The following is an 11,956-nucleotide window of genomic DNA, read 5'->3' on the forward strand; positions in this document are numbered from 1 at the left end:
TCCATTCCCATCTCTTTTTTTCCCTAGTCTCTCCTTTATGATATTCTCTCTCCATTTGCAATTTTGCTCATCTCTTCTACAATTCCTCATTCTCAAAACCTCACTTTCTTACCTCCCCAATATGCATCTCCACAGTATTTCTAACATTTGAATAGTTTCTTAGAGGATTTTGATTACATAGGAAGTCTACATTTGGGTTGTCTTATAACCAACCTTGGAAAACACTTTCTTGTAATTCATAATAACAATAATATTTACAACATACTTATGAGGAATATTGAAATATTATCTCTTGATACCATAGTGGCCAATAAGGGCTATCTAGTTATACTTTGGAAGTAATTTAATAAGAATATTTAAAATATACCCTTGGATTGAAGAAATTTTTTTGATCTAGTCAATAGTAAAAAGATATCTACTGGACCATGCATTGTCCCTGGAACATAGTAAATGTGTAAAAATGTATTGACTGACTGAGTAACAATTTGATTAAATATGAGAAAACAAAACATTAATGACCTCTCCACATTCTTCCATGAGCCAGATTCTCAAGCAAAACAATGACAAAACAAATCACCAAAAAGAACCCCCCTAAGACACCCCAAGTATTGAAAGGCACTCTAGAACAGCAATTAGAAAACATGGGCTATGGATCATACATACATTTACTATAGTAAAATTACTTTGAGTATATTTCTTAACTTCTCAAGCTTTAGTTTCCTATTTTTTTGAACGGAGAAAAGTGACACTACCTTTGTCATGAGGTTGCTGTGAAGATTAACTGAGATAATGCCCTTTGAGATACAATGTTAGTTAATTCAATTAATTGAGATAATTCAGGTAATTCATTAATTGAGTACATTCCTACTACACAATCAACTCTCAATAACAGATCAATTATTATCCATTTTTAACAGCTTCTTGGACAGCATATTATAGGATCTGACAAGCATGGCTTGTCTGTGATTTCACAGTAGTCCCTGGAAACCATCTCCCTTACACGCCATTATTCTCTTTAAGTAGGTTTTGCAAAGTCTTTGGTATAGCAATGTAAGTCAACAACATTGTTTGCTGGACAATATGTTATTAAAAGATTGTAAAGCAGGTTTTGGCTTCTGACCTTTTAATATCTCCTGCAAAACTGTGACAATTCTATTACAAACTGAAGAAATTATCCTTTAGGAAGCAACTTCTTTCCTTTTGTACCCTTCCCCAACCCACTGCAATCACACACACACACACAAAACCACAATCACACACAGGCACAAACGGGCACATTCACTCACATGAGTTCCTGGTTTGGAAAACTCTAGCACTTAAAAGTGTTCAATGAGTACTTTCTGTGTACCTGACAGTGTTCTTCAAGGAGCAGCATAGATTATACATTGTGGTCTTGTTGACATAAACACAAGGACTGAACTAATGTCAGTTACCCAGAATTGTAAGATTATTCCATAATATATTCCAGTGTGATCTTTGGCTTAAGAAAATCATTCCATATATTTAGCCAAAACCTATCACAGGGAAATTTCCTTTACTTTTAGCATCAATGTCCACAAAGTTATTGCTTTCATGCAGCTACTTAACCTTAATATAAAATGAAGTTAACCAAATTCTACACATACTTACATTATTTGCGAGCAATTTGTACAATTCAGTTAGCATTAATTTTTCCTCAAATTATCCCAATAGCAGAATAATGATCAGCCCATATTTAGAAGGGACAGAATTTCCTGACCTATGCTTAAGAAGAATAGCGGAATGGAGTAATAGTCAATAAAAGACCAGATGCTACAACATGTCTAACAGGAACTGATGCTAAGGTAAGATAAGGCAACCTGGTTAGCTCCCACATTTGGACTCAAGGACCTCAGAAGGGGAGAGCACCAGAAGGTTGGGCAAAGCCTGCTTTCTCGAAGTTTCTGTGGGACCCACAGAAACTGTTCCTTAGTAAAAACGTGGCAGAATCCTCAGAAAAGGACGTTGTATTCTCTGATGGGCACAAACTAGCTGGCAACTCTGAGGGCTCCCTGGAGAACATGGGCTCTGAGATGTCGTGCATGTGACCGCCACTATGAAGGAGGGACAAAGAAATTCTCTATTTCTGCTCTCATCCCCAGAAGGATGCAAATTAGGAAACACAGACAGCCACAGAGCATGCCTGTGAGACCAATCACTCATCACAGTCCCCAAACACTCAGCCTCATTTGGATTTCATGAATCCCAGCACTACCCTGGCACCCAAACTCCAATGTTCAGGTCAGCCTGTAAGGACGCAGCACCAGGGTGGTGGTGAATAAGCTCCTGGCATCAGCCTCTGTAGCTCAGTGTCTCCCTGCTGGATTCTGGGCCCATAGTGCTGCAGCAGAGGTGGGCAGACAGACCCCTGAAATATCAGCTGATTCCAAGTAACAGCCCGTGGTGGGGAGATGCTGGGGAGAGCTGGTATGGAGGCCGGGGACAGACTGGGGAGTCCAAGAGGGCCCAGGTGTCCCAAGGGGCTCATTAGAACCTGCCTGAGGGGAAAGATTCTAGAGCACAAGCCACCAAAGTAAGGTGATCTTTGGGAGCATTTTCTAACCTCTGTTCTGAAAGGGATGCTGAAAGATTTATTCCCTCGGGAGAGGGAAGGAGAAGGCACTCTCCAAGGCAGCTTCCCCTAGAAGCCACTGCCTCTCCAGGAGGGTGGAGATATCAGCTGCCCAAGGTTTTCTCATGTTTGTTGACATTTCTCTCTTATACTGGACATAGGAGGGTTAGGAATTCCATATCGAGAACTGTGCAATTTACAAACTACTGAGTTTGTTACAGTGTGGTCCCCAGTCTGCCGGGACCGGGGCATGAACCTGAGGGACAATCTTGCAGACGGCATCACGAGCTGACAACATGCTCACCTGTACTCCGAGGGCGTATGTCATTGTGAGAAGAACCATATGTGTATTCAGATGTGCGAAAATGTTCTCCTAATTATTTAAGAACGCTGCTTCATGGAAGGCAATCTTTAAGTATTAGATTATCTTCTTTAGGTCTCTTTTCATGTTCAGGTGAACTGCAGAAAATGTGGAAAGTAAGAAACTGATATAAACAACAAAAGTACCATGAAGTACTATGAAAACAATAGTTTTAGGACATATTTATCTATATCCAACACCATAGAAACATCAGTTATAAAAAATAACATCAGTTATTAAAAGTAGAAAGTTTTAAATGAGACAATCAGAAGTTAAATACATTTTATGATACCACACAAACTAAAATGTAGGAAATACATCATCTCAAAAATAACATTCTTCACTGCTATGTCAAGCTAATGCAACGTTTAACCTGTGCACAGTTCATAAACGTGGTCATAGAGGAACATGAACATATACAAAATACAAATGTATACAAAGGAAAATAACACACAGAGAACAGTCAGATCTTATTTGACATGAATATGCTCTCACATGTTATTATATGTCAGTATGTGGAAATCAGAAAACAGCCTTTCATGAGCAAAATGAAAATCTGTGTAAAGAAGAGTTTTCAAGAATACATTTCTGTTATCAACACTTCAGGAATATTGGTTACACAAGACATTCTCAAAAAATGGAAAATTAAAAGTAAGATAATCAGTAATAAACAGTTGGGGGTTATCACACAAACTAAAACTGAGAAAAAATACTTTCTGAACATAGACATCAATATTTGTAATTCAAAATCGTCTACATTTTGTTGAAATTAAACTTACTTTTATCTTGGTAGAGTTTGCAGTTTAAAGAGTAAAAATGACAAATATATAAAAGAAGGCATACAGACAACACAGTGATGATGAATTGAAACGAAAGCATTATCTGCTACCTTTGGGCAGTTGATGTCACCAGACATTTCTAACTTTTATGTGTAAAGTATTCTAGAATTTGACCATAGAGTTCATTTGAGTATAACACAGATAAAAGTCAACATAAAATGTGTGGATTCAATTATTTCTGAAAGTAACTCACCATAAGGGATATTCTGTAAAAGAGAAAAAAATAAAAATAAGGTTGTGAGAAATACCCAAGACCCCAGTAAATGCATCATCAGGGCGCGTGACAGAAATCTACTGGTGGAGAATGAAAATGGTAAAGTTCTCAATTTTATTTCTTGAGGAATTACAAGTTAAAAGGGCCAAAGATTGCAATCCTTAACAATAAGGAATGAAGGAGGCACAATTTGCAAGAGCTATTGTTAGGGTTTATTTGTATCAGTTTCTAGTATTACCTTAATTAAGAAACAGTGCTTTAAAAAATGTGCTTCTCTTCCTTATGTACAGTGGCCGCTGGCATGTAACTGCCAGCATGTGGCGGCCTTTTCCTGCCCTCTTATATTTGGGGAGAGGGTGTCATATTCTTACCTAAGGAATATAAGCAGAAAAGTTTGTCTCACTTCTCTGGCTGCAGTAGGTATGAAGTGTATGCTTCATGCACAATTGCTCTTCCCCTAGTCATTGGCTGCGAGTGAAGGTGTCCAAGGTCCTAGAGGATGCTGGGAGCATAAGACGGAAGGTGCCTGGGTCCCTGCATCACCACGTGGAAGGCTGTCTTGCATACCTGCATAGGATTTTACATGAACAAGAAATAAGCTTTTATTTTATTAAATCACTGTGATTTGGGGGTTTCCCTGTTAGAGCTTCTCCCACTAATGCATTGCATAACATTATTTTGGAAATTTAAAAAAATGAGGAAAGCCTAGTCACTCCAAAAATACTTCGTTTTCAATTCACATTGTACAAGGCATCACATGACTGCACGATATATTGGTTTTTTGTTTATGCCATACAGTTGCCTTAGCATCTGGGATTCCTGGTCTGTGTTATTTCTCACTCAAATTATTTTAATTAATAAACACAGGTTAGCTTAAACATTACAGGAGAGCATTGAATAATGGATACAAAAAAGATATTTTCAAAGAAACACCTTGATACAATGTCACAGTCCAACAAAATTCTAAACTGCTTGTACTAAATGCTTTATTTAATTTTGGCTTCCACTATGACATGTGAGAAATGTTTACTGACACGATTTTGAAAAACCAGAGGTTTTTTTTCTCTAATCCTACCATTAATACATGCCCAGTGGAAGATTATCATAAAACATAGAAGCATTTATTTCTCATAGCTCATTCGTCTTCTAAAAGCAACTTGTGTTGACTACATTCAGACATATATACAGACACACATGCACACACATGCAGCCACATACACACACAATTATTATATATGAATTAATGTAAAGTTAGTTTTCTCTATGAGAAAAGTTTAAAGCCATGACTTGTTTTCTTCATTTAACTATATTTGTTGCACAATTTCCATTGTAGCCTGTTATACAAAATATTTGTTCTTTTTCATAGCTGCATGACACACCAAAGTTTTGTTACTCCAAAATTAATGAACATTAGATTATTTAGAATTGTTTACAATAAATTTCAATTCAAAATCCTACATACATTTCGTTGTGCTGTTACATATGTTAAATATTTCTCTAGAATAAATTTTTAGAACTGATGTGCACATTTTAAAGGTTGAGTAGGTATGTCCAACTTTGGTAGCATCTCAAACCTGTGCCCCTTTAAATCACCACCAACAGGTTGGGATGTTTACTCTGACCCATGTACTCACCAGCAATGCACAGACTCAAGCTTTTGTTTATTATCCACAGTCTGTTGGGGAAAGAAATAGTAAATCATTTTAAAGTAGATTTTCCTGACGGAGGATGAAGACATTGTCATATTTATTGGTGACTTTCATTTTTCTGGGAATATTGTGAGTATCTGTATATATTTTTGTCCATTTTCTCATGGATTTGTATATCACCCTTTTGTTGTTTTATATATGTTAAAATATACTATCTATCCCCTTTCTTAGTATGAATTTCCAGGCCAGGAAAAATTTCAGGCTTATTCTTCTGAAGCTTTAGTTAATCACAGAGAGGGAAGACTCCGTAGGTTCAGGATGCAGGGGGGACAGTAGGCTTAGTAGTTAGAGACACGGTCTTTGGCTTTTGGAAGATCTGAATGAAAGTCCTGCTATGCCACTCACCGGCCGCGTGACCCTTGAATGATAGTTAACATCTCTGTACTTGATTTTTTCACATACAAATTGATTCTAATTGCAAAACTTATTTCTGGCAATTGTTGTGAAAATTAGATTGGTATTAATTAGAATTCGTTCTCACAGAACAATGCTTGATATGGAATAAGCACTCAATAAATGCAAGCTATTATAGTATGATACCAGTTATACAACACCAGCACAGACTTAAGAGATCTGGGACCCTCTGCAAATGAGCAGTATTCTTAATCCTTTCCAAACAGGATGACAAAATTCTTTTCTTAGGGAAGACAGTTCATGTGGAATATTTTATGGGTTGTTCTCTGCATCTGTGACATTCATAGTTTTGAGATCATTATGCAAACTATTCAATAATTTGGTGGTTATTTTTGAACTCCTACAATGTGCAAAGCTGAGGAATTAATTGAATAATTATTCAAAAAATTATCCATTTACTCTTGTCTCCTGTGTAGAAGAAAAACTAAATGCTAAAAGGCTAGTAAAGAGGTATAGAATTAGAGAACCAGAAAGAATTTCTAGAGCACCTAGCCCAACATTTCATTTTATAGGTGGGGAAATCAGTGCCCAGAGGGATTAAGTGACTTTTCTAAGGTCACACAGCAACCTGGCAGAATTGGTAGAATTGGGCTGCGGACCGAGATGTCCTTGCTCTGAGCCGGCCGTCTAAGGGCTTCACCAGACTGTGCCCAAGAACATGCCTCTTCTCCTGGCCCAAAAAGGCTCCACAATTTAAAGGCAAACTAACAGCAGAGAATATGCTAAAACCAAACTAAAACCAAACAGAGACCAGATCAGGTTGAGTCAGTGCTCTAGTCAAAGTTCATGAAGATGGCAAGGAAAGCGGACCCTCGCCTGTGCTCTGGGGAAAGGCATCGCGGCCACGACGTCCTGTGAGGACACGTTCTAACCCCTCTTTCATTTTCCTCCCCGTTCCTCCTAAGAACCACAGGTCGATTTAACAATGCCTCTCTACATCATTAGCAGTCAAGGTGTGGTCTGTAAGTCAGCATCATCCACAGGACGTGCCAGACCATTAGAAAAACAAATCTCTGCCCTGCTGAATCAGAACCTGCATTTCTCAGGGTCCTCAGATGATTTGTATCCACCAATGTCAGAGAAGCCGTGGTCTACACTGACCAGCAAAGGAAAGACAACTGTCCTGTTGTGTATAGGTCCATGGTGGGCAGTGCCCACCCCAGATGCCAAAGCACTGTGGGATACAATTTCAAGTGGCCCGTGAACTGGCCCCCACCCACAGCATGCCATCCCTAGCATTTTCAGCAGCTACAGCCCCTAATGCTCCACCATCTTGGAAGAAACAGCAAGGTGAACCCCCTCCACGAGGCTACACTGCCAGCACAGACTCCAGCTCGGCACACTATCATCGTGGGGTGGGCAACTTGGCATGCTCTTTCTGAAGGATTCAAAACCTCTGTTCTACATGATAGAAATTAATATGCATAGCTCTCTCTTTTCACATTAAGCACTAAATACTTTCTCCTAATATGTCTGCAATTCCTCTATGATCTCTGGCAAATGGGATAGAATTACTAGTATGTACCCCATAAGAAACTTTCACAAGAACAGAGTACATCTGGAACTAAAAGTGACTAAAGACAATAAGATATCTAATTAATACAGAATAATGTCTGCTATATTTGCATATTTTATGGTGTTCCCTTCTTTCTGAATAAGAGTTTGGCTAAATAGTCATTTATTTAGTTAGTTAGCACTAATTGAATGAAACAGTCTTGATCTAGTCATGGAAGATGTAAATACCAGAAGGTCCTTTTCAAAGGAATGGCTTATAGTTGATCCAGAGTAGCTTGATTGGATTTTAATTATGATTCCACTACTGATATGTTTATGACACTGAATTTGTTAGTTCTGTAAATGTCAGATTCCCTATATATATTCCAATAAGTAGATTTTCCTATTAATATTCCAATAAGTGAGAATGCTGTTAATACATACTTTATTGCTTTGCTATGAGGATTCCATCTAAGGAATTTAATATGCTATCTTATACACAGCCATTACTAAATACGTTTTAGCTACAATTACTTTCTACCACAATATGTTTCACAAATAAAAGATTGTTAAAATGTAGAAATTAGAAGACTGCTTAGCACATTTTGTAGAAGTAGTTAACTGAGAGCTGAGGCTCCTGAGTAGACGGGCCCAGAGCTCACTGACTGATTTCTCTGTGCTCAGCATGTGCTGGTGTGAGGAAAAGTGGGGAGCGGGGTCCTGTACCCTTGAGGAGCCCCTGGACCGTATGCGGAACTGGATACCCACCTTAGTAAAGTTCTGTACATGCCATCTGAGAGCATATAACAATTTTGAACACCAAACATGAAACCTGAATTCCCTTGTCTTGCAAAAGGGCACTTTTTAGATCAAATACCCATCAAACGTCTGTTCTAATTGCGCCCAGTCGGGGAGGCGCCCGCGTGAACCCGCAGGGCAAGTCCCCCTTTCCGCTGTGTCTGCCTCACTGCACATGCGTCCTCCACCTCTCACCCTCGGTTCTTCTTGTCATTTTTTTTACAAAACCGTTTAGACTCAAGCCGGTATCTTCTGCACCCCCAGTCCTTTTCTGTGCAGCCTGATGCCTGCCCCTCGGTCTGAGTCATTTGTTCTATTTCTCTGTGATTTCTCTGATCTTTGTCGACAGGCTCCCAGAGGCCACGTGCCGAGCAGTCGTGAGCGAAGGATCGGGAATCAGATGCCTCGGTTCAGCCTTGGAATGCACGTCGGGAGCTGTGAAACTGGGCAGATGCTCCATCTCCCCGTGCCTCAGCTTCCATGTATGTAAAGAGGGCATATTGTCCTTTGCCTCAAAAGGCTGTTTTGAAGGTCAGAAATAATATATGACAAGAGCAGTGCATGGCCTATAATGAGAGACAGAGGGAGAGAGACAATGGTGTCGGGGACTTGATTCTGGGTCTTGGCTCAACTGAATCACCAATGTCAACAAGAACAGTCTTCTATCTCACCTTCACACTATGTTCCTCTAAAAATCTAATGATTTTTGCGACTGTCCACAGGATTCACTGCCGAGGACAACCAGCCTCATAAATGATCTCTCATCTGCCATGCCTTCCTGAGCACGGATCAGCTCACTGCAGAGCACATGAGGCCGTAGGGAAGCCCTCTTTCACTTACCACATCCTTCCTTGGCATAACTTAGCCATGTTCTTCTTGACACACTGATATGGATGAGCATAATACACATTGCTGTGGTTAAAAGTACAAGGTTGAGAAGCAGGCCCCCGAGGTCAGAGCCTGGCATTCACTACTCCCTGGCATGGCATGTATAAAGTGGAGTGTACTGGGACCTTCTTCATTGTTGGGTGTGATGACTAAACAACCCATGTGAAGTGTTATGAATACATAGCATGAACACTGGGAAAGTGATTAGCCAAAATGTTGGCTATAATTATAAACACCCATTTTGGTTTTGCATTCGGTCAGTTCTGCAGGCTACACACAGTAGCTAAGAATTGAGTACTGATTAATCCCCGAGTGCAGGACAAACACTCCCTCTTCAGAGCAAGTCAGATGCTCACTCTGTGGAATTGAGAAAGATGCTAGAAACAAGTGGTCATGCTAGTTTCAGGGCAGGTTAGAGAGCAGACTTCGTAGGTGACACCCCAGAAGCCACTTAAAATGTGTGGGACTCATCCCTGACCACGGCTTCGTAAACTAGAATGAATCAGCAAAGATCAGCCCACAACCAAGGCAGAACACCAGCTACACTAGTGAAATGTCCTATTGAGGGGAAAGATGTTCTAATGGGAAGACAGTGCACACCTGGACAGACCAAGGTGGAAGTGCTGATGAAAAGATGTGGAAAACCATGGTCTACACAGCTACATCACTTATGGGATGACACTCAGAATGTTCCGGAGATTCTGTGAACAACTACACTGTTGCTTTGACACGCATGAGAAACCTATTCAGGGGACGGTACCTGGTTTTGCCCTTTTGCTAGCTGCTGGCCAATGAGGTCGTCCTCAAGGGTGTGAACAGCACACACTGTTCCGCTGTTGATGGGGCTCTTGCTCCTCTCCCCTCTGTCACACATGCTGTATGAACTCTCTCCCTCCACTCAGCCACTTGTCAACTCCCTAATATGAGTCAATAGTCTTAATACAGAATTTGTCAACACTGTGCAACACGACTCTCTGAGCGACTCTGCCAGCGCAGGCGCATCTGGGGAGAATGAGGAGCATGGACAGGTGTGCCTCTGGCTTTGGAGGTCACTTCCTTTCACTGCTGTTGTTTTTATTCTTCCCAATCTTATGACATACTCCGTTAAATACTGAGTATTTAATGTGAGTTAAATACTTAGATTAGGCATATAGATTGACTGCATTCAATTTCTGAGACCCAGAAAGTGAATTAAGATAATTTTAATTCACAGATATTCAACTAAATGAGCAATACAACAGAACATACCTGATAAATTCATATATGACAAAAACTCAGTGAATGTAACATATCTAAACTTGTCCTTCAGAGGAAGAGGGAATGCTGATTCTTGTGTCACTAAGGCACAAAAAAGAAGAGGGCAGGGAATGTTTCTGGATTTACAAGGTATTCCAGCCATTAGGCTGGTGATGTCAATGTCACTCCAACTGGGAATGACTTTCCTTGAACAGCCTTCTCCTCAGAGCACCCTTAACCTCTGTGTTCCTCAGGCTGTAGATCAGTGGGTTCAGCAAAGGGTTGAAAAAACTATAAAACAGTAAAAGGATTTTTTGCTGCTCCTCAGGGTGGCGGGATTTGGGGGCCATGTACAGGATGATGGCGCTGCCAAAGAAGAGCCCCACCACGCAGAGGTGGGAGGAGCAGGTGGAGAAGGCCTTTCTGCGGCCCTCTCTGGACTGGATTCTCAGGATGGCACCCAGGATGTGTGTGTAGGACACCAGCACCATGCAGAGGGGCCCCAGTACAACAAAAATACAGGCAGCAAAGATGACTATTTTGTTGAGCCTGGTGTCAGCACAGGCCAGCTTGAGGACAGACAGGACTTCACAGAAGAAGTGGTTGATTTCATGAGGCCCACAGAAGGGCAGCCTCAGGATGAGAAACACGTGGACCAGGGCCAGGAGGAAGCTAAACACCCAGGAAGTGACGGCCAGGACCATGCATGCTCTCCAGCTCATGATGATGGAGTAACGTAGGGGGTGGCATATGGCCACATACCGATCATAGGACATCACCACCAGCAGAACACATTCTGTGTGAGCAAAAGTCATAAAGAGAAAGGTCTGTGCCATGCAGCCGGCAAAGGAGATGGGCTTGGCTGGACGCAGGAGGTTCACCAGCATCTGGGGCACCGTGTTGCAGGCATAGGCCATGTCGACAGCGGCCAGGTGGCAGAGGAAGAAGTACATGGGGGTGTGCAGCTGGGGGTTCAGGGAGACGAGCCCCAGGATGGCCCCGTTCCCCAGCAGGGTGAGGGCATAGAGCAGGGAGAAGAGCCCGAAGAGAAGCACCTGAATCCTCGGACCAACACAAAATCCCAGTAGGATGAACTCTGTAACCACTGTCTGATTTTCCTCCATTTCACTATGTAATAGAGAACCAGAGAGCTACATGACAGTTATTTTAAGACATCTATTTTGCTAAGAACTCACTGAATCATAAATTAGAAAGGTAGACTTACCTATTGAAACATTTAAAATTAAGTGCCTATCCATTAAACTAAACTTATAATCTGACATCCAATTTTACAAGGGGCATATGTCACCATTAATTACCTACCTAGAGCCATGGCATGGATGGAATTAAGAAATATAAAGCCAGGTTACAGAATCATGAAGTATGGATTGCTCAGAACTACGTATGTACAAA

The 11,956-nt window shown here is 40.9% G+C and overlaps 1 protein-coding gene across 1 annotated transcript; it reads right to left on the reverse strand.

Annotated features, from left to right (window-relative positions):
* Nucleotides 1-10,675: 10,675 nt before the first annotated feature.
* On the reverse strand, nt 10,676-11,667 carry LOC108394003 (olfactory receptor 2A1/2A42-like). Its single transcript, XM_037012410.2, has one exon. It carries the CDS (start codon nt 11,665-11,667, stop codon nt 10,726-10,728), a length of 942 nt encoding a protein of 313 aa, XP_036868305.2. The 3' UTR covers nt 10,676-10,725.
* Between the last annotated feature and the right edge of the window lie 289 nt (nt 11,668-11,956).

This window comes from Manis javanica, chromosome 6 (genome assembly GCF_040802235.1).
Source record: "Manis javanica isolate MJ-LG chromosome 6, MJ_LKY, whole genome shotgun sequence".
Taxonomy (NCBI): Eukaryota; Metazoa; Chordata; class Mammalia; order Pholidota; family Manidae; genus Manis; species Manis javanica.

What these genes read in the sequence shown, in the direction of transcription:
- LOC108394003 (XM_037012410.2), bottom strand. Translation starts at nt 11,667, where the DNA reads ATGGAGGAAAATCAGACAGTGGTTACAGAGTTCATCCTACTGGGATTT.